The sequence below is a fragment of the Kogia breviceps genome, chromosome 6, assembly GCF_026419965.1.
Source record: "Kogia breviceps isolate mKogBre1 chromosome 6, mKogBre1 haplotype 1, whole genome shotgun sequence".
In the NCBI taxonomy this organism is placed as follows: domain Eukaryota; kingdom Metazoa; phylum Chordata; class Mammalia; order Artiodactyla; family Physeteridae; genus Kogia; species Kogia breviceps.
In genome coordinates this window covers 27565542-27584406 of record NC_081315.1, presented here as the reverse complement: position 1 = coordinate 27584406, position 18865 = coordinate 27565542, and the positions used below count along the sequence as shown (strand labels likewise).

The 18865-nt window shown below is 39.4% G+C and overlaps 1 protein-coding gene across 20 annotated transcripts in view; it reads right to left on the bottom strand.

Moving 5' to 3' along the window:
• ARHGAP10 (Rho GTPase activating protein 10) overlaps positions 1-18865 on the bottom strand; it is a 329300-nt gene that overhangs the window by 164971 nt on the left and 145464 nt on the right. For all 20 annotated transcript variants that reach the window (XR_010840991.1, XR_010840990.1, XR_010840993.1 and 17 more), the window contains 3 exons: positions 4711-4792; positions 2722-2767; positions 497-562 (listed from right to left, as the gene is read on the bottom strand). Coding sequence is in view for 16 of the 20 variants with exons in the window: in XM_067035620.1 (XP_066891721.1) it covers positions 497-562; positions 2722-2767; positions 4711-4792 (194 nt within the window). In the remaining 4 variants the exon portion in view is untranslated. The remainder of the gene's footprint in view (positions 1-496; positions 563-2721; positions 2768-4710; positions 4793-18865) is intronic.

The window sequence follows — 18865 nt, the reverse complement described above, 5'->3', positions numbered from 1 at the left end:
TGACTGCAAAGGGGCACAAAGGAATTTTGCGGGGAGACAGAAATCTATGATTGTGGTGGTAGTTACATAACTATACACATTTGTCAAAACTCATCAATTTGTACAGTTAAAATCAATGAATTTTACTCTAAGTAAATGATATCTTAATGACACCAGTTTTTAAACTGGAAGCCAACAAGACAACAGACGATGGAAATATCTTACTAGTGCGTGAACAAGAGGTGATTAAGACTGGTTTTCCGACACTGCTGATTCTTCTACTGATTCTCATTTTAGCCCTGACTTTGTTTCAACGCAAGGGAGAAACATGTAAATAAAAAGGAAAACCCCACTCTGTCAGAGTAAATGAACAACTGAATCTCTGATGCCTAGAATGTGCGTTTTGCATTAATATATTTCATTCTACAACACTTAACCATGCAGTAAGCATTTGAAATGACCCTTAGATTTTACATACCTATAGCCTCTCATGAATACAATGATTCAATCATGTTACCTCGTGTTTCAACTGCACTGATGCATTTTCTAAGAATTGTGAATCCCATCCTATCCAACTGTGCACCTAAAAGAAACAGTTATAAAATATTAAAGGCACAATTAGTTACTCACAATCTCTTCCTTACAAAAATAGGAGAAAATTATTTAAATCCAATACAATTTTTATTTCACTCTTTAAAAAAAGAAAGCTAAAGGCCACGCACTCCCTGTTTAAATAATGTAAATGAGAATTTCATATACTAAGAGGAACATTTACTGGAATTTCAAGACATTTATTACCAACATATATAAATAAACTTGTAATTTCAACTAGGTTTTAAGTTAATAAATATAGTATTTTAAATAGTGGAAAAGAAAGTGACACAAATCTTTAGGGGAAGCTATCTAGAAATAGTTAGCATTTTGCCCAAATTCCAACAACAGCTCAGGTTTGTTTTTTAATTATATATATGAGTGAAAGTTCTTAAATTTCTTGACAAGCTGGAGAACACAAAACTTTTTTTAACCTAGGGGGAAAATTTTTTTTAAATCCTTTTAAAAAATGGTATTTGAGGGGCTTCCCCCCTCCCCCCCTGGTGGCGCAGTGGTTGAGAATCCGCCTGCCGATGCAGGAGACACGGGTTCGTGCCCTGGTCCGGGAAGATCCCACATGCCGCGGAGCACCTAAGCCCGTGAGCCATGGCCGCTAGGCCTGCGCGTCCGGAGCCTGTGCTCCGCAACGGGAGAGGCCACAACAGTGAGAGGCCCGCATACCGCAAAAAAAAAAAATAAAATAAAATAAAAAAATAAAAAAAAAATAAAAAATAAAAAATGGTATTTGAGCCATGAGCTTGAATTTTTTTTTCATATTTTATACCATGCCCTAAGCGTTTAATATTTTATTATTTTCATAATGAATTTAAAATAGATGATTCATGTAGCAAAAAAAAAAAGATTTTGAAAATATAATTTTATATTGTTTTCTAATATGGATACTTAACCATGATTAGGCTGACCTATTTGAATACCCTAATAAAAGGCAATTCTTGTTTCAAAAATGCAATCAGGGAAAGTGAATGCTTTATTCTGTATTTAGAACTCAGGAGCAGGAATACTAAATAACTCTTCGTTCTCAGAGGGGATAGCATGAACAAGTCATGAACATAAACTTTGCAGGTTTAAAACTAAGCTCGGAGAGCATTTTAAGGAGGAAAATGGGGCAGTGGTTTACTTTTTTCAGGATCCAGTATTCACAACATTTATATAAAATGCAAGTGTTTCCTTCTGCTTAGCAAAACTACTTTTCCAAAACAAGGCATGTTTTCATTTTTCTATAAAAACAAGAAAAGAAAGGAAAAAGAGAAGTAAAGAGGGGAAAAGAGAAAGAGGGAAGAGAAAGAAAAGCAAAAGAAAGGACGAAGGGGAAGGAGAGGTACTTCACTGACTGACAACCTTCCACCATACCAGGTCAATTTCCAGTGGCAGGCTAAGTGATACACACATCATGATCATTTCAAAACCATGGGTATTGAACAATGATTCCAAACTGTGTACATCTGACAAATGTAGCTTCATTCCTCCAACGATATTAAAAGTAGATTCATAAAGAACCCAGCAAATTTGATCACATTTTCACTTTATCTCAGTACAAATCAAGAGTACAAAAAAAGAGTACAGAGCTAGGGAATACTTCCTTTTCCTCTAGTGCACACAATGCAAGTGAAAATTATTGTCCTAGAATACCTGAATGTGTTTGGTTGTTGTTTCTTTTGTTTTCTAAGGTGCAATGCTATACTATTTGTACAGCCCATACTCAAGAGACTTTAAGGATAAAGGATATTAAGGGTGGAGGTGAGAAGGGTTGAGAACAGGGGACCTGGTAAACAGTTCCTATCCACAGGAGTTTACAACTTAGGAAGTTGACAGATGCATAACTGAAACTCTTATGTATTCATTTGTAGCTATAAAAACAAACACCAAAGTGAAATACAGAGAGAGGTTTTTTTGGTTTTGTATAGAAAGACTGGAAAGAAAAATGCTCAGAGATGGGAAAGATCAAGGAGTGTTACAGCTGTCCAGGAAAATTTGAGGAGGTCCTCAATGAATAAGACATCTACTACTTAGAGGACTAACACAGACAGGGTACAGAGAATAAGCACCCAGCAACAGTTTGACATCAGTAATAAAAACAAAATAACTTATGAGAAACGGAGACAACAGTCATTTTTATAAATTAGCACTTACTTCCTTCTGGTCTTGGGATGATGGCTCTATTAAAACTAGGGAACAGCTAATAAAAGAGAAAAGGGGGGAAACGATATTTTTAGCAAATCAATAAAAGTGATTCTAGTAGGCACACCTAGGGACTGTACAAAAAAATACACTGACATCGGTTAATCACCTAGCATACAAAGATAGGTAACAAAAAGGAACACTCTAGGTCTCCTTTATCTCTGAGATATTGCCAAAGTAGCAAAAATAAGATGAAGGGGCCAGGACTGAAAGTTCATGTCAATTTGAAATGCTCAAACAAATGGCTGCATTCTAATCAGTAAGCTCATTTTTTTCATCACTATTTCTAAAATCTGCTGTTTACTTAAGAAACACATGACTCCTGCCCATAATTTTAATAACCACATCTGAAATATCAAGGTGATGATCCCAGGCTGCCTCTGAGAATTCTAGCGCTGTCCCGTTATTTGCAAGGCACGTACATCACCTGGAAAAAATACACAGTGCCTTAAGTGTCCCCTTGTAAACACAAAGCTGAATATTTATTTTCTTACTACATACTTGCCTTTGTCTGTATATCTCGAATTAATTACTTGGCTATTTCACTCTAAAGGAGAGCTTATATGTCTTCAAGGTTACACTGCCTTTAGCAATAGACTTACTTCTTCATGACTTAGTCACGGGATCATTTTGCTATGCAAATAGGCAAACTCACTTTCCAAAGAACTTCTTGAATCTCTTGGGGGGACAAGTCCCAGTCACTGCCTTGCCTTTACTAGAGAGGATTAGGATAACCTGTTTTGGATCTCAGCAACTGTCAATGCTGGAAGTATTCCTGACTCCCAGCTAAAATTTTCAAGGACAAATTTAGGTTAAGTAGAAATAAAACCAAGGAGGCTAAATGTAGATCAAGTATAAGAAAATGATACACAATTCCAATTACTGCCTTTTTCCTCCAAGAATGATACATTCTCCTATAGAGAATTTATTTTTAAAAGATGTAATTTGGGCTTCCATTTCTCAAACACCACATCAAGATTAGCACACACGTTGCTGCCCAGCCTCTTTGCCTTATTTCCTACACCGAAAGTGTGCTCTCCACTACCATCAGATAACAATATATTTTGCCCGTTTCATAAGCTCTGTACTGATACTTCTCTTTTTACTAAATATGACCCCTCTTCCACTTTGCAAATCATGCTCTTTCCTCTTTTTATTTTAAATCCTGCTGAAATGGCAAATGCTCTCCAGGTAAGCCCACCTGGTGCCTGCACTGGCGGTTTGTTCAGAGTCATAAGACTGTAAGCAGTGTTGACTGAAATAGGTTCTATGGTGGCTTCTGTAATTATCCTCAATAAGTCCCCCATTCAATAGATGAGCTATCCAATTTTCAGCTCCCAAATGCCACCAGTCCACTGAGAGGAAGGTAGTGCTTGAATAAAGTGGCAAACTGACTGAATTCCTGTGCCTCTGGATCTCTATCACTGCCTTCAAGTTATTCCTCAAGCCAATCTGAATACAGAGGCCCATTCACTATGGCTACATAATATTGCACACTGTGATCATCAGGCTGAACGATAAATTGTCAAATGATGCAAAATAAGTACAGCAGTCACTTCTAATATTGCCTGCACAGCCTCATATTTACTGTTCCATCTCCACTGAGATCAAATTGCAAGCATTTATTGTGTTCATCACCCAAAGTACTGTCACAGGTAGGAAAAAAGAAATTGAGGATTCGGATGACTTCCTCAAGCAAAGCAAATCCTAGCAGCAAAGTCAAGAAAAATCAAAAATAAAAACTAACGATATACCAGTCTCATGTGTGCCCCTGCTACCTCAAGCCAAATTTCTAGAATACCGAATGCTTCCAAGAGGAATTCAGGCACCAGTTTCAGCGGGGAAATTTTTTCAAATACTATAAAGCAAAAACAACATGAAAACGAACACAAGCCAACTGTACAGGATTTGAAATAAAATTCAACCATTGGTTATTCTTACAGCTTCTTTTCCACCCAGAGCTTCCAACCACTGCTTCCTCTCCTCTTCTGAAAACGCCTGCATGGTCAAAGAAACTCCAGGCCTGCAAGACACCAGGAACAGATCAGGTTACCCCTTGGCTGCTAAAAACAAACCTCCTTTTCTACTTTCTAATTTTGCATTGTGGTATTGTTTCTTTTCAATTTTCAATTGTGATAAAACACACAGAACATAAAATATACCATCTTCACCATTTTTAACTCCACAGTTGAGCAGTGTTGAGTCCAGTCTCCAGAACTCTTCATCTTGTAAAAGTAAAACTCTGTACCCATGAAAAAGTCCCCATTTCCCCTCCTCACAGCCCCTGACAACCACCCTTCTTCCTTCTGTCTCTGTGAATTTGATTATTCTAGGTAACTCTTAGAAGTGGACTCATACAGTATTTGCCTTTTTTGTGGCTTGCTTATTTCACTTAGTAAAGTATCCTCCATTTTCATCCATGCTATAGCGTGTGTCAGAATTTCCTTCCTTTTTAAGGCTGAACAGAATTCCATTGTATGTACAGAGCACATTTTGCTTATCCATTCGTCCATCAATGGACATGTGGCTTCTTTCCACATGGCTACTGTAAACAATGCTGCTATCAACACAGGTGTACAAATATCTCCTTGAGACCCTGCTTCCAGTTCTTTGGGGTATATACTCACAAGTGGAGTTGTCCAGCATGGCATAATAAATATATGTCTGGTCTCTGACCCTATTTCCCGGCACACAGCTCCTAAAACCCTTAGAATCTCTGCAATGATGTGTCATTTTGTATACTAATGAGCTGACGGGACTGGGGGGCTCCTGGAAAGTCTCAGGATGAGGGCCGGTTGCCCAGGGAACCAACCATGTGATTAGAGGATTAGAACTTTCAGCTCCACCCCACCCATACACCTCCCAGGAGTGGGGTAGGGTTGGAAATTGACTTCAAACACTAATGGCCAACGATTTAATCAATCATTCCTGCACAATGAAGCCTCCATAAAAATCCCTGGGGTTCAGAGAGCTTGCAGGCTGGTGAGTCCATGAAGATGGTGGAGGGAGAGCACCTAGAGAAGACATGGGAGCTCCAAGCCCCTTCCTCCATACTTTGCCCTATACATCTCTTCATGAATCTCTTCGTCTGTTTCCATTAAAATATCCTTTGTAATAAATCAGCAACAGTAAGTAAACTGTTTTCCAGTGTTCTGTGAGGCATTCTAGCAAATTATCAAACTCAAGGACAGGGTCATGGGAATGCCTGATTTATAACCAAAAGCACAGCTGACAACCTGGACTTGGGACTGGCTTCTGAAGCGGTAGGGGGCAGTCTTGAGCCCTTGATCTGTTGGGTCTTCATGAACTCTACTTAGTGTCAAAACTGAGTTCAATCATAGGACACTTGGTCTCCACAGAGAATAGGAGAATTGCTTAGTGCAGAGAAACCCACATCATTCTGAGTACAGAAGTGTTCTGTGAGTAGGGAGAAAGAGTTTTGTCTCACAAGAGGGGTCAAATGCAATTTTTTTTTTAATGTTGTTCATTCCCACTAACAATGCACAGGGTTCCAATTTCTCCATATCTTCACCAACACTTGTAATTTTCTCTTTCTCTCTCTTTTTTTTTTTTTGAAAGTAGCCATTCTAATAGGTGTGGGGTGGTAGTAATGATTAAATTTTCTTTATAAAAGAGATACATGTTTATTGTTACCCAGGCATGGGCACAGTGAAAGCAGAAAATCATCTTTCACCCCATCCCAATTCCACTTCCAAGAAGACAGCACTGTTAACTGTTTAGGGTGTTTCCTCTGTATTTTCTTAGAGCTCTGGGTTGGTCCTCAGGGCCAAATGCCAATCTTTCTCAGTTCAGTTTCTTTGGACATTTAGAGAGTCTTCCAGAAAACTCTTCATATTGGGGAGGAGTCCTAGGTAGAAAAGCCATTAATAATTCCTCTTAAACTGTGGTGGTTTCTCCAATGAAACAAATTTTGTATATTTGATCAAAAGCATTAAAAATGAACCTTTCTGGCAAGGAATGAAAAGGTAAAATACTCCAAACCATAGACAACTGGAAATGAAAACAGATGGTTGAAATGGAAAGTAAACGTTCATTCTCCTTTGATACTGAATATACTTTTGAAAGTTAACACTCCTGTAACAGTACTTCACCTCATTTTCAAGCACTGGGTAATCGCTTACAAGTAAAGCAAGCAGCAAGAATCAAGTGCAATTCAATAATCGCTACAATTTTTATAAAGTACTATAAAGCATGCAGTACTCCAAAAGCATCACGCCAAATACAAATATGCGACGCCCCCAATGCTCACACCCGCAGGCGTTAGGCTTTCTCCCCACGTGATGGTCACAAAGCCCGAGAAGTTATGTGCTTCAAGTTCACTACCAAGTAACTGTAGCTGCAACTGATAGTCTCTTGTGTTCAACCATTTTCTCCAGACTATGAATTTTGTGGGGGAAAAAACCACTTGTAATCCCCCAACCCCACTCCTGAACAGCAAAATGGCTCTTTACCGTCTACCCGAAACATTTCAGCGTTGGCCCGGCTTTGCCATCACCTTGGCACTACGGAGCTCACAACCAAGATTCCACCTCCTTTTGCTCTTCTATGCACAGCATCCTTCTGGAGCAAGAATCGAGGCAAGATGCCCAGAAAACCAGGCTGTTTTAAGAAGTGCCTCGAATGGGACGTGAAGATTTTGGCCCTTATTCTTAGTAACGCACACTGGGCTCAGGGGAGTTAATTAAAATTGTGAGGGAAAACTTCAGATGGCAGGCGTGTTTTTCTTTACATCGGTTAAGTGATAAAACAATATTTACACACAGGGGTCTCAGGTCTGCATGACTGCTCCATTCTTGTAAAGGAGAAAAAATAGCTAAAGACCTCTCCCAAAGGTATATATGGAATGGATTGGATTCAAACACTTAATATGTAACTAAGTGAACTGAAGTATAAAATGGACAGTAAGAGGCTACAGCAAATATATAACAGAAAGTTAACAGCTTTTCTAATCCAGGAATGGCAAGACCAGCAGAGAAAAACGGGACCCCAGGCTAAAAATGGCAAAGTCTGTCACGGGAATACAAACACGGGGTTTACCAAACATTCAGTTCAACAACCATTGAAATATTATCTGTTGTGCTTTAGGTCTTGTACCAGAGGGTCAGGAATGATTAACTATCTCACTACCTGCTAGGCACTGGGCTGAGCATACAGCCCACAAAGGGCCGGCTATCTAGCAGAGAAAGCAAAAGGTGAACAAACTGCAAATAATCAATTAGTTACAAGGACCCAGAGCGCTGCCGGGGCGTCAGGTAAGTGTAAATGAGTGAAACCAGCTACCTAGAAGGAAAAGAGGAAGCGAGCAGGGCATCAGGAGATGCGTGTCCAACGTGTAAAAGCTTTCCGTTTCAAATATGCTAAATCCCTTTGGTCTAGGAGACTTGTCGGTGAGCTAAGTCCGCTGCCAGTCTCTCTGGGCGACTTCAGGATCTCGTGGTGCTGTGGAGTTCGAAAAGGAAAGCCTGGCCCAACCCTGGAAGTTAGGCATCCCTGGGGAAGCGACATTTAACCTGAGGCTTTAAGGATAAATGAGGCATGCAGGAGCAATAGGGCCAGAGTCGCCCCCTAGACCAAAGAGGCACCTAGGAAGAAAGAGTGCACTTTCCTGGAGCTGAGATCAGCCTCATCACGGGTCCTACAAACCAGCTGGACCAGCAACATGGTGGAAAGCTGGAGATGCAGCCCGGGGTCCCGCCACAAAGGGCCTCCTTGGCCATGCTAAGGGTTTGCCTATCCTAAATGTCACTGAAAGTTGTTAGTAGGGGGTTAGATGATCAGATTAAAGGTGTACATGAACACTGGCTGCTGCTGGGCGGAAAACAGACGGAAGAGGGGTGGGTGCAAAGAGTTGTTAGAAGAACTCAGGGGAGAAGACAGAGTGACCGAAATGAAGGAAAAACAAACGAGTGGACCTGAGAAATAGTCAGGAGGTGCTACTCCATACTATGGGCAACAAAATAATGAGTCAGAAAGCTGTCACTCCAAGAATAAAGAATAAAAGACAGATCATTTACAATATAACGTCAATAACTAGTTAAGGGATTCGGTGAGAGCCAAAAACAACTGTAGCAAATAAGGACTTACTATACTTACAATACTCAAAATCGGACACCGAACCTGATGACATTTCCCGTGCTTTCTAGTTTCTTTTTGTTTTCCCCCTAAGGTTTTCCACTCATACTCGAGGGGAGATAATATTTACTATCAGTATATGGTTGGATATTCTTTTCTTTCAATATTCATTTATTTTATTTATTTATTTTCCTAATTTTTTTTTTTTTTGGGGGGGGGCTGCGTCGGGTCTTAGTTGTGGCACGCGGAATCTTCATTGAGGCACACAGGTTTCTCTCAGGTTGGGGCGTGCGGGTTTTCTCTCCCTAGTCGAGGCGCGCGAGCTCGATAGTTGTGGCGTGCTGGCTTAGCTGCCCCACAGTACATAAGATCTTAGTTCCCCAACCAGGGATCGAACCCACATCCCCTGCATTGGAAGGTGGATTCTTTACCACTGGACCGCCAGGGAAGTCCCTGGTTGGATACTCTCAACTAAGTTGTACACAGAGCAGCAGATAAGAGAAATAATGACCGGTTCTGATAACTTGGAAGACAAAAGTGTTGAATGATGAAGAGTCATGAACTAGCATTACGGAGAGTAAAGTAAGGACAAAGGCAATTGCCAGGCTTCAGATGAAACAGCCATATTACAACTGGATAGAAAGCCAATGTGGCATAAAAACGAAAGCATTATTCTACTCCTTTCCTCCGAGGCGTGAAGCCTCAGACTTGAGCCCCCTAGCCCTTTGAGGGATACGGCAGAGAACAAACCAACCAACCTGCTGCAAGATAAGAGATGCAGTAGAAATCTATGCCCTACAAGGAAAGAATTCTATTTCTGTTCCCATTTTGACAAATAATAACACGGTAACTCACAACAATTCCAGTTTGGAGAATTAATTCATCACACTGTAGTGATTTCTCGGAACACTTCACACTTGCCACGTGTTACTTAAAGGGATCAGTCACCAGTATTACAGAAAGCTGGGCCCCATCGTACCACACACGCTACCCACAGCCATCCTCTATAAGCCCCTACCTCTAAATAAAACATCGCGCACTAAAACACGTTTCAACCATTTTAAATTTCTCAAGTTTCTTCCCCTTTTTTAATAAGCAATTGCTAGGAAATCACTAAGCCAAACTGAGACTTAAGGACACACTTTAAACTACAGTATTAATAGCATCTCATCCTTAAACCATAAAAATCCTCTAGTTTTTGAAACAAAGACATGTTTTATTAATAAGATTTAATGGACGTATAGAACAACACGGTGAACACGAGGCTAGTGAAGAACAGAAAATTTTACAACAATGTGCTGGATTATTCACATTTACATAAAGAAATAAATAGCAATTATCTCTTCTTTGTTTCACGGAGAAGCTAAGGGGAAAACATTAGCAACTCCCCAGAAGCTAGAACCAGGATTGAGAACGTTTTAATTTGGGGTTCTTGGAGCAGATACTGCTGCAATGCGTTACACGGGTCCAGCTGAGGACAGCGCCTCCTCTTCTTCCTTCATCAAATAATCATCCAGACCAAACTAACACTGGGTACGGGCTGTGTATCACACACTGTGCGAAGCTCTGGATAATCCTGCGTGCATGGCAAGGCAAAGCGGATTCCTGGCATGCAAAGGCAATGGGATAAACTTCACGAAGGAAAAGTGGACCAGACAAAAGAGAGCACCTGGCTGGGATAGTCTGTCCTTACTTAAAACCAGAATTATTATCTGTAGAGAACAAGGTTGAGAACTGAAATCTGAAGAAACAGGTTAAACAGGTTCTTATTCTTAAATCAGCACCTCAAACCCGTTTCATTCATTCATTCGAAACAGTACGGACTATTACGCATCAGACACTACCCAAGGCAGATGCGTGAGAAACAGTTTTAGGAAACTAGTATCTATCTGTATTCTATGTTTGACCCCATATCTATTAATTCTCTTTCAACTGCATTTTTTATAGTGCTCTCAAAGCATGTGGAAGACGTGCATTTTCCTTAGATTCTACATGGCAGATCAACGAGCCCGTACATTAAGAAAATATACAAGAGCAGAGAGAAACCTTCACAAGACATTTATGAGATGTCAATTGATATTATTGTAAATGGAGAAATTAAGAGAAAAAATAAGAAGCAGCTACCAAAATTTATGATGGTAACAAATCGGGAATATTCTAATGCTTTTCTAAGAGGAATGTTGAAAAGGCAGAGGGGAAAAAAAAAAAAAAAAACCCAGCACATTACAAGTCCTGCACTAAATTACACTCTAAGGGAAAAGTGCCAAAGCCAAGCAAAACACTTTTAAAAGTTTTAGAAATGTAGCAGTCATAACTAGCTTCTCATAAGGGTTGCTGGAAAATTTTTTAAATACATACATTTTTTTCCTGAGATAAGTAAAGTATGTTACCTGATTTTACTAAGGGGGAAGACTTTATAACAACTTCTTTCTTCTGTCCACTGAAAAGGTGCTTCACATACAGCAAGTAAGTAATGATATAGTCACAAGTAGGATTGTTTTCTCCAGTAAAAGTGAATTCAACCCATTAATCATTAGAGAACAGCTGCACAGAAGTTGTTAAGACAACATCATTCTCACCTTAAGAACATGAACAAGACGGAGAACTTATAAAATCACAGTTTTGTTTTGCTTTATTTTAAATAACCATCTGATGGGACTTCCCTGGTGGTCCAGTGGTTAAGACTCCATGCTTCCAATGCAGGGACGTGGGGTGCATCCCTGGTCGGGGAACTAAGATCCCACATGCCGCACGGTGCAGCAAGTAGGTAAAGTGCAGAACTGAAAATGCAAAAAAAAAAACCCTAGTTAACTAAAATGCAGAAAGTAACAAGTCCTTTCTTGGAGAGAAGGCACGTGCGCACATACAGCTGTTGGCATCCTTTGTGAAGCAGCAGGACAAAGAGGAAGCCATCAGAGATGAGGAAAACAGGATTTGAGCAAAGGTAGAGCCTCAGGTTAAAGGTAGAGCCTCAGGTTAAAGGTAGAGTATGAGCTGGTGTGATGGTTTAAATCCTTAGAAGACACGGACACGAAGCGACTGTGAACCCACCCTCGCACTCCTTCCCACAGTGTTTCCCCAGGTGTTTGGGGCAGCCTGAGAGCAGAGCTGAAAGACGTGTGTCTGCTAAGACTGAGGGGCAGGACGGGAGAGCTTCCAGACAGGGCTCATAGCATCCTCAAATCACAGGGAGCCCGTGACTAACAGAATCTAACTGAAGTAACAACAATGCCGAATCTCAGCGCAACCGCCAACTGACCTGACAGCCCTACCTACGCATTAGCAGCCTGATGGAAAAATGGGCATGTTCCTTACCAGACGTGACTATTACTTACCTTAGTCTCTACTGCTCTCTTACAATCCCTGGTATTCAACCAGAAAATTACAAGGCATGCAAAGAAGCAAAGAAATGTAACCCGACATCAAGAGAGGAAGTAGTCAAGAGAACCAGACCCAGAAATCGCCCAGGTATGGCTGGGGGAGGGGAACTGAAACCTCAAAACAACAGTAAATATGTTAAAGGATCCATGGCAAAAGGCGGCCGACACACCTGAACTGATGGGAATTTCAGCAAAGAGATGGAAACTATTAAAAAGACACAAATGGATATGCAAGAAATGAAAAATAACAGTGATGAAGAGTTCAGGAACACACCTTCTACGTGCAAAGCAACCAAACCCAAGTCTATATCCCCAACTGCCCCCTTTATCTAACTCACACGTCCAGCCATTATTTCCCCTGCCCTAAAATCACCCCCAGGCCAGATACCAGACAACTGAAAAACCACGGCTACAGCCTAGAGCTCACCGATATTACTCAGAGTAGCTAATCCTATGCTTTCTCCCCTTCTATGCCTTACAGAAACCCCAGTAAAAGCTCTAGTCCAGGATTTCCCCTCACTCCTTCCTGACTCCTGACCAAAACCTGGTGTATCCCCACGTGGCCCTATGTGGCATGGTGTGCCCTCTTCCCTTGGAAAGTGTAAGGAATAAAATTCTCTTCCAATGGCATTACCCTCTACATGCCGTCACTCAGCCACCTCTGTAAATTAAAATCTTGCAGGTGTAACTGAAACCAGTATCAAATGATCTAACATAACGCATTTAGAGTTCCAGAACGTGAAGAAAGAGAAAAGGGGGCAAAAGAAGCATATGAGGCAATAATGGCTAAAATTTTCTGAAACTGAGAAGAATCATCAACTCCCATATCCAAGAACTTAAATGAACCCCAAGCAAGATAAAACAAAGAAAACCCCATTTAGGCACCTCACAAAAAGAAAATCTTGCAAGCAGCAAAAGAAAGAGAAGACATACAAGAGAACAGTAAGAAAGATAGATGACCTGTCATGAGAAAAAAAAAAATGGAACCTTAAGAGAATAGAAATGACTTCTTAGAAGTGCTGGGGGGAAAAAAAACCCTACTGGGCTTCCCTGGTGGCGCAGTGGTTGAGAGTCTGCCTGCTGATGCAGGGGACATGGGTTTGTGCCCCAGTCTGGGAAGATCCCACATGCCGCAGAGCGGCTGGGCCCGTGAGCCATGGCCACTGAGCCTGCGCGTCCGGAGCCTGTGCTCCACAACAGGAGAGATCACAACAGTGAGAAGCCCGCGTACCGCGCAAAAAAAAAAAACAAAAAAAAACAAAAAAAAAAACCGCACCTATCAATCCAGAGTCCTACATCCATCAAAAATGAAGGTAAAATAAAGATATTTTCAGGTAGACAAAACATGAAAGAATTCTCCAGCAGATCTGCATTACAAGAAATGCTCAAATTAAATTAGCCTAAGGAACTTAAGGGAAATAGCACAGGATAGAAACTTAGTTCTGCAGAAAAGAATGAAGAAAATCAGAATGGATAAATATTTGATATTAAAAGACATGAGGGACTTCCCTGGTGGTCCAGTGGGTAAGACTCTGTGTTCCCAATGCAGGCGGCCCAGGTTCGATCCCTGGTCTGGGAACTAGATCCCACATGCATGCCACAGCTAAGAGTCCACAGGCCGCAACTAAGAGCCCACATGCTGCAACTAAGGAAAAAAGATACTGCATGCCGCAACTAAGACCAGGCGCAGCCAAAATAAATAAATAAATAAATATTTTAAAAATAAAAGATGAAACCACACACACACACCCCCATATATATGTAAGTAAAACATTAAATTTTTTAAAAGAATACTGATTATTAATTTCATACAGTAAAACTAGTAACGTATTGTTGAGCTCAGAGTATATGTAGAATTAAAGTCTATAAAACAAGGGCACAGAGGGCAAAAGAGTGGTAATTGGAAGTCTACTGTTGTAAGTTTATACTGTTTATGAAAAGGTAAAAATATGGTAATTTTAAAATGCACCTTATACTCTGTAGGACAACTACTAAAAAATGCACATACAAAGAGGCACAACTAAAAATCATACAGAGGAGATAAATCATAGAGGAGATAAAATAGAACACTAAAAAAGACTCAATTCATTCAAAAGAAGGCAGCAAAGGAGGAAGAGGGGAACAAAGAGCAAATAGAACAAATAGAAAACAAAACCAAGATGGTAGGCTTAAACCCATACATATCCACAACTATACTATATACACATTAACTAAAACCCTGATTAAAATGCAAAGGATAATACACTGGATTTTTTAAGAGCAGGACTCAATTATATGCTGTTTATGAAAAGCAAAGTTGAAACAGAAAGACACAAAGAGTTAAAAGAAAAAGGATGGAAAAAAAATATGTACACCTGAAACTAACACAGCACTGTTAATCAACTATACTTCAATATAAAATAAAAAGTAAAAAAAAGTATATGCCAAGTAAACACTGAGCATAAGAAAGCTAGCATGGCTATATATTTTTTCTTTTTTTAGTGTGGCTATATTAATATCACAAGGTAGATTTTGAGACAAAGATTATTACCAGAAACAGAGAGACATTTCATAATGATAAAAGGGTCACTTCAAGAAGACATAATGATAAACGTGCAGACACAAAAAAGCAAAAGATCTCAAATAATCAATATAGGAAACAAAAATTACAAAATCAAAGGAAAACAGGCACATCTTCATCAAAGTTAGAGATTTTAACATCCCTAGTTTAGTCACTGATAGAACAATATCAAAAATCAAAACAATATAGAAGATCTGAACAGCAACCAGCTTGATGTGACCGACATTTCAAGAACACTACAACAGCAGAAAAATCATTGCTCTCATGTGCACATGGGTCATTTACTAAATAGACCACATTTGGGACAATGAAACAAGTCTAGTAAACTCCAACTCACTGATAAGATACAGAGTATGTTATCTAACCAAAAGAGAATTAAAGTAGAAAAACAATAATAATATTGCACATAGAAATTCCCCATCCATTTGGAATTTTTTTTATAAATTTATTTTATTTTATTTATTTTTGGCTGCATTGGGTTTTCATTGCTGCACGTTGGTTTTCCTCTAGTTGTGGCGAGAGGGGGCTACTCTTCGTTGCCGTGCACGGGCCTCTCATTGCGGTGGCTTTTCTTGTTGTGGACCGCAGGCTGTAGGCGCGTGGGCTTCAGTAGTTGTGGCTCGTGGGCTCTAGAGCACAGGGTCAGTAGTTGTGGCGCACGGGCTTAGTTGCTCCTTGGCATGTGGATCTTGCCGAACCAGGGCTCGAACCCGGGCTCGAACCCGTGTCCTCTGCGTATGCAGGCGGATTCTTAACCACTGTGTCACCAGGTAAGTCCCTAGAAAGATGTTTTAAAGATTGCAAATCGGGCTTCCCTGGTGGTGCAGTGGTTAAGAATCTGCCTGCAAACGCAGAGGACATGGGTTCGAGTCCTGGTTCGGCAAGATCCCACATGCCAAGGAGCAACTAAGCCCGTGCGCCGCAACTACTGAGCCTGCGCTCTAGAGCCCACGAGCCACAACTACTGAAGCCCGCGTGCCTACAGCCTGCGGTCCGCAACAAGAGAAGCCACCGCAATGAGAGGCCCGTGCACGGCAACAAAGAATAGCCCCAGCTCGCCACAACTAGAGAAAAACCAACGCGCAGCAACGAAAACCCAATGCAGCCAATCAATCAATCAATCAATAAATCCTCTTTCTAGATAACATCTGAGTAAAAATTCAACACCTATGTCCTAATCACATAAATTTTTTTTTTAATTTTCTGGAGCTGAATTACAATGAAAACACTACACATCAAAATTTGTGGGATGCAAGCTAAACCTGTTTTAGAAGGAAATCTATGGATTTATATGTCTACATTCAAAATAAAATGGAAAATCAATGCTTCCATCTTAAGAAATGTTTAAAAGAAAACCAAAATCTAAAGGAAATAAAAATAAAAGCAAAAAACAATGAAATATAATATGGACAATATGGGTCATCTGAAAAAATTAGTAAAACTGATAAAGTTCTAGGCAAGATTTATTGAGAAAAATATGAAAAACTTCAGTAACAAGCATTAAAAAAGAGATACCACTACAGATCCTCTTTGAAAATAAGAGGTATTATGAAGAAATTTATTCCAATAAAGTCAAAAGCTTAGAGTAAATAAACAAATTCCTTGAAAACCAATTTATCAAAACTAACACACAAAACTAGCAAATCTGGATATCACTTTACATACTAAATAAATTGAGTCTGTAATTTTTAACTTCCCACAAAAAAACCCACTAGACCAAGATGGCTTCACAGGTAAATTCTCCCAAACACCTAAGGAAGAAACCACACAGACACTTTGAAATAACAGGGCCAGATGGAAAACTTCTCAACTCTCTGAAGCCACCATAACCCTGATATCAAAATCAGACAAAGACATTACAAAAAAAGAGCACAACATACACATATCTGTCACAAATACAAATACCCTCAACAAAATATTAGCAAAAAAAAATACAGCAATAACCAATGAAGTTAATACATCACTACCAAGTAGAGTTTATCTCAGAGAAGCAAGGTTAGTTTAACTTAGAAAATTCAATGCAATTCACCCATTACAGATATGAGAAAAATATTTAATCATCATTTCAATAGATGCTGACAAGTCTTTTTTTTCAAAAGTCAACATCTACTTATGATTAAAACTAGGAAGAGACAAAAACTTCCTCAATATAAAAGGCACCTACAAACAAATCTTCAGCTAACATCATACTTTACAGTGAATAATAAATGCTTTTCCCCTTAAGATGGAGAATAAGGCAAGATGCCCAATATCACCACTTCCATTCAACATATTACTATTGGAGGTCTTGGCAGTACAAAAAGACAAGTAGAAGAAATAAAAGGCATTCAGATTGGAAAGAAAGCAAGTTGTCTTTATTCACACATGATACCACTGTGTACAATAAAAAAAAAAATCTTAAATTACAAGCAATAAATCAACTCAGCAATAGAGTAGGACAAAAATGAACTGCATTTTTATATACTAACAGTATACTGGAAAATGAAATGAAAAACATAATACATTTTAAAATAGCACCCAGAAACACAAAATACTTAGGGAAATTTAACAAAAGTTATCCATGACCCTACATTGAAAAGTATAAAACAATGCTGAAATTCAAGACTAAACAGAAGCTCAGACTCATGAATTATTAAAACTCCATATTGAAAATATCAGCCTGCAGGTTTTTTGATGAAGGATCCTGGTGAAGGATTAGTATCCAGAATACTTAAAATAATACAAATAAACTGACTGTAAAATTTATATGGAAATGCAAAGGATCTAGAATGGCCAAAACCATTTTGAAAAAAAACAGAGGAATCATACCACCTGGCTTCAAGACCTACTATAAAGCTACAGTATTAATGATAGTGTGGAATTGGCAAAAGGAAAAATAAACCAATGGAACAGAATAAGCTAGAATTAGACCTGCAAATACACAGACAAGCATTTTATGACAAAGGTGCCAAAACAATCCAATGACAGGAAAGACCTTTTCAACAAATGGTGCTAGAAATACTGGTTATCTGTATAGGAAAAGATAAATAACACACAATCTCCACAAATCACACCACACACTACCCAAAAATCTTCACAAGTCATAGACCGATTATAAAGCTTTTAAAAAGAAAACATGCGGGGACTTTCCTGGTGGCACAGTGGTTAAGACTCTGTGCTCCCAATGCAGGGGGCCCAGGGTTCGATCCCCGGCCAGGGAACTAGATCCCACATGTATGCCACAACCAAGGAGCCCCCCGGGAGGGAGGGAGGGAGGGAGGAAGGAAACATGGGAAAATGTTTTTTGCAACCTTGGGATAGGTAAAGATTTCTCAGAACAAAAAGTTCTACCAATAAAATTTTTTTAAACTGATAAATTCAACTTCATCAAAATTAGAATGTTCTTCTCATCAAAGCACTGTTAAGAAAATGAAGAGGCAAACCACAGATCAGAGAAAATACTCACAATTAACATATTCATAATTAATACAGCTGATGAAGGATTAGTATCCAGAAAACTTAATTCCTACAATTCAATAACAAAAAGACCAACAATATATTTTAAATGAGCAAAAGACTTTAATAGACAGTTCACAGTGTTAGAAATATAATTGGCCAGATAGCATATGGAACAGCACTCAATCAACATCATTAGTCATGATTAGCTTAAATGAAAAACACTAACATCATCAAAGGTTGGTTACAGGGTGGAGCAGCTGGAACTCTCATACATCGCTGGTAAGAGGATTAAACTACTTGGGACAATTGTCAATTTTCTTAAAGGACGGACACACACACACACACACACACACACACACACACACAGCAATCCCACTCAGAGGTATTTATCCAAGAGAAGTGAAAACGTGTGTCCACACAAACCCTTGTATACAACTGTTCATCATGACTTTACAAAAGCTAAAAACTTTTTGATTATCCAAACTTCAATGTTCTTCAGCATGCATTTTCATGAATAAATTCATATGAATGTCAATTCAGATTTCCATTTAAATACTGGAACCAATATAAAATGTGGCTTTCAGTATGCCACTATCAACAATACCATCCTTAGGGTAAAAATCTT